The sequence below is a fragment of the Wasmannia auropunctata genome, unplaced genomic scaffold (assembly GCF_000956235.1).
Source record: "Wasmannia auropunctata unplaced genomic scaffold, wasmannia.A_1.0 LD336083.1, whole genome shotgun sequence".
Lineage (NCBI taxonomy): Eukaryota > Metazoa > Arthropoda > Insecta > Hymenoptera > Formicidae > Wasmannia > Wasmannia auropunctata.
The window spans coordinates 2,418,048-2,420,954 of NW_012026807.1; the positions used below are offsets into that span (position 1 = coordinate 2,418,048).

The window sequence follows — 2,907 nt, forward strand, 5'->3', positions numbered from 1 at the left end:
AAAATATAAATAGAGAGTGATTTGAGTGAAGCACATAATTATCGTAGAAATGAGTTGCAAACTGAAGACCGTTTTCATCATCCGTACTGTGTCGCTAAGTCCCAAATGCTGCTGTTTTAAAGCCTTAAGTTCCGTCAGTAGGAACGGATTTTTCAGTTTATGATACGGTCGTCTCAAGAAATATAGCTCACCGTTTGTCATGAATTCTCGAAAATTCATCAGACTATCATTGATTTGTTTAAAACAAGCTTTTAATACGGAAACACAATTCATGTATAGCATATCTATTTGAAACTCCAACAAATAGATGTATAGTGTGAGAATCTTATTTATGACATCAAACCGGATCCAAATAAAATACACCAAGATTTGAATGAGTATTAAAAAGAATCCAAAAATGTCCTTAGCATGAATCATTCTAGATAGATTTTGATATGATTTTTGTGACAATCGCAAAGAAAGCTTCAGTATAGTTTGAAGTAAACGCATTCGTAGTCCATTTAAAATGAACGTGATAACTGCCGTAGAACCACCACAAATATAGAAGCAGTTAAGTGCAAGTGTCCAGGTTACTTTGTTTTTGAATTTACGAATAATACTTTTGGAAAAATTGAGATTATATATAACTATTAGTTCGCCAATGCAAAAAATGGTAATAATTATAGTCGATAGAATATAGCCTAGTTTGCAAATCTTGATAGTTGATCCATTGATCTTGTATGGAAATATTCCCAGAATGCGACAAAAAGTGAAGCAAGGGTACATCAATGATTCAAAGTCCGTGGCGCGAAATATCTGCCATATTTTTGCTTTTCTTTTAATTTGGAATCTTTGGAATTTCGATGAATTAAACATGTTTGTCGAAGTATTATAAGACATCACCAGTTTAAATTATGAAGATCATTAATTAATCGTATTATTGTAATGATGTTATTAATGCACTTTAGTAATAATGTATTTTTCAAAAATGTCTCTCCCAAGTGTAATTTTTTAATATCTCCACGACGATGCAGTAACCGACATAAACTTATTGCAGTCTACCTATACTTTGAGTGTTTAATTTTGAAACTACTAACAATTTTTCTTTGTATAGAAAAACAGGTCTCAAGAATTTGTTATTCATGAAATAACCATGGGTTTTCGCTTATTATGTTCAGAACACGAAACAAAGTCGTGATGTATAATTATTTATGTCATGCAATACACAATCTTCAGCATCTAGATCATGTACCAAGCGAACGAATATTATTATATTTCTTGGTCTTCCATTAGCTGTATAGGTAAAATTACAAAATAATAGTAAATTTATATCGTGCTGATATTATGTTAGAAAAAAAATAGAAAATTTTTATTTTAAATGAAACAAACGGTTTACTTAATCAATATAATGTATTTTAAGAGTTTGTGTGTAGTGCAAATGAAATAAAAAAATAATACGAATTAATAAGGCAATTAAGAAATTATATCTGCGTAATCATTGTTATTGTTTTGGCTCATTCTAAAATCTTTTCAATTTTCTATATTTGTTAAAAATGGATCTGCTTCCTGCTATTTCGTGAAATACTGTTAATATATCTATTATAAATATTCCTCATTATTAAATTAATTTGAATTTATTAATCGATATTATATATAATACAAGAATTATTAAAAAATTTAAGTTGTGTAACGTATTTAATTTAAATATTTTAGTATAAAGTACTATTTTTCAGAAATATTTTCATTATACAAGAGATATATTTTATACATAGATACATTGTACACAGATTGTTTAACTGTACACTCATTCCTCAGAAATATCTACATTACTGTATAACTATTTAGTAATATAATATAAATAAAACCTATATGTGACTGATTATTAACATGCATGTGATATGAGATTTTCAAAAGTTTAATTATGCATTATACTGTAAGTTCTATACATATAAGTATATCTAAAAGCATAAAATATCTCAAAAAGTTCTACTCACAATAATCAAAATTAAAAAATAATTAATGTTAACAATATTTTTTTATATTTAATCTAAGAATTTTTTGTTATTTATATTATATTGCTGTCATATTACTTGAAGCTTCTCCATCACAAGAATTCGACATAAATACGAATTGTATCAAAATTAATAGGTACGTGACAATGATATCTATCATCTAAAAAAGAATAAAATGGTTAATACATCTAATATACGCCTATACTTATTTTACGAATTGAAATAATTAATTACTCACCGTAACGAGAAGTGTAGCATCCACACTAAATCCCGTTGCGGAGAACATAATTTTATGATGCATTAATTGCAATGAAAATAGCCGCAACTGCAATGTCAAATCAAATAATTATTAAAAACAGGATTCAAAGACGTAATTAAATATATATATCCGATAAACTAATAATTTTTTTAAATTTACCTCGTATTTTATTTCCTTATCATTGATGCTGTTAAATACGTGAAGAACGGTGGTGTTGATTTCAACAGCTTGACTTTTGGCGGATTGACAAGCCCATATTATCAACAATAGTTTTATACTGTAATATGTTACAACTGGTATTGAGCTTGTATAACTCTCAGAATAGTACTGTTTTTCGTGATTGTTCAGATTCACTCCTTGTACTACTTGCACTAACGAATAGTATAAATGGACAGTGATTTGAATGAAGGTCATAATTATCGTAGAAATGAGTTGCCAACTGAAGACCGTTTTCATCATCCCTACTGTGTCGCTAAGTCCCAAATGCTGCTGTTTTAAAGCCTTGAGTTCCGTCAGTAGGAACGGATTTTGCAGTTCATGATAAGCTTCCCTCAAGAGATATAGCTCATCATTTATCATGAGTTCTCGAAGATTTATCAGACTGTCATTGAGTTGTTTAAAACAAGCTTTTAATACGCAAACACAATTCACGTATAG

General features: G+C 28.7%; 1 protein-coding gene across 1 annotated transcript in view; it reads right to left on the reverse strand.

The window, feature by feature from the left end:
* The window catches only part of LOC105448741, a 9,466-nt gene extending 6,637 nt beyond the window's left edge, over positions 1-2,829 (reverse strand). The window contains exons 1-4 of the mRNA XM_011687483.1: positions 2,410-2,829; positions 2,230-2,316; positions 2,070-2,151; positions 88-248 (exon numbers count right to left, since the gene is read on the reverse strand). Of these exons, the coding sequence (XP_011685785.1) occupies positions 88-248; positions 2,070-2,151; positions 2,230-2,316; positions 2,410-2,829 (750 nt within the window). The remainder of the gene's footprint in view (positions 1-87; positions 249-2,069; positions 2,152-2,229; positions 2,317-2,409) is intronic.
* Between the last annotated feature and the right edge of the window lie 78 nt (positions 2,830-2,907).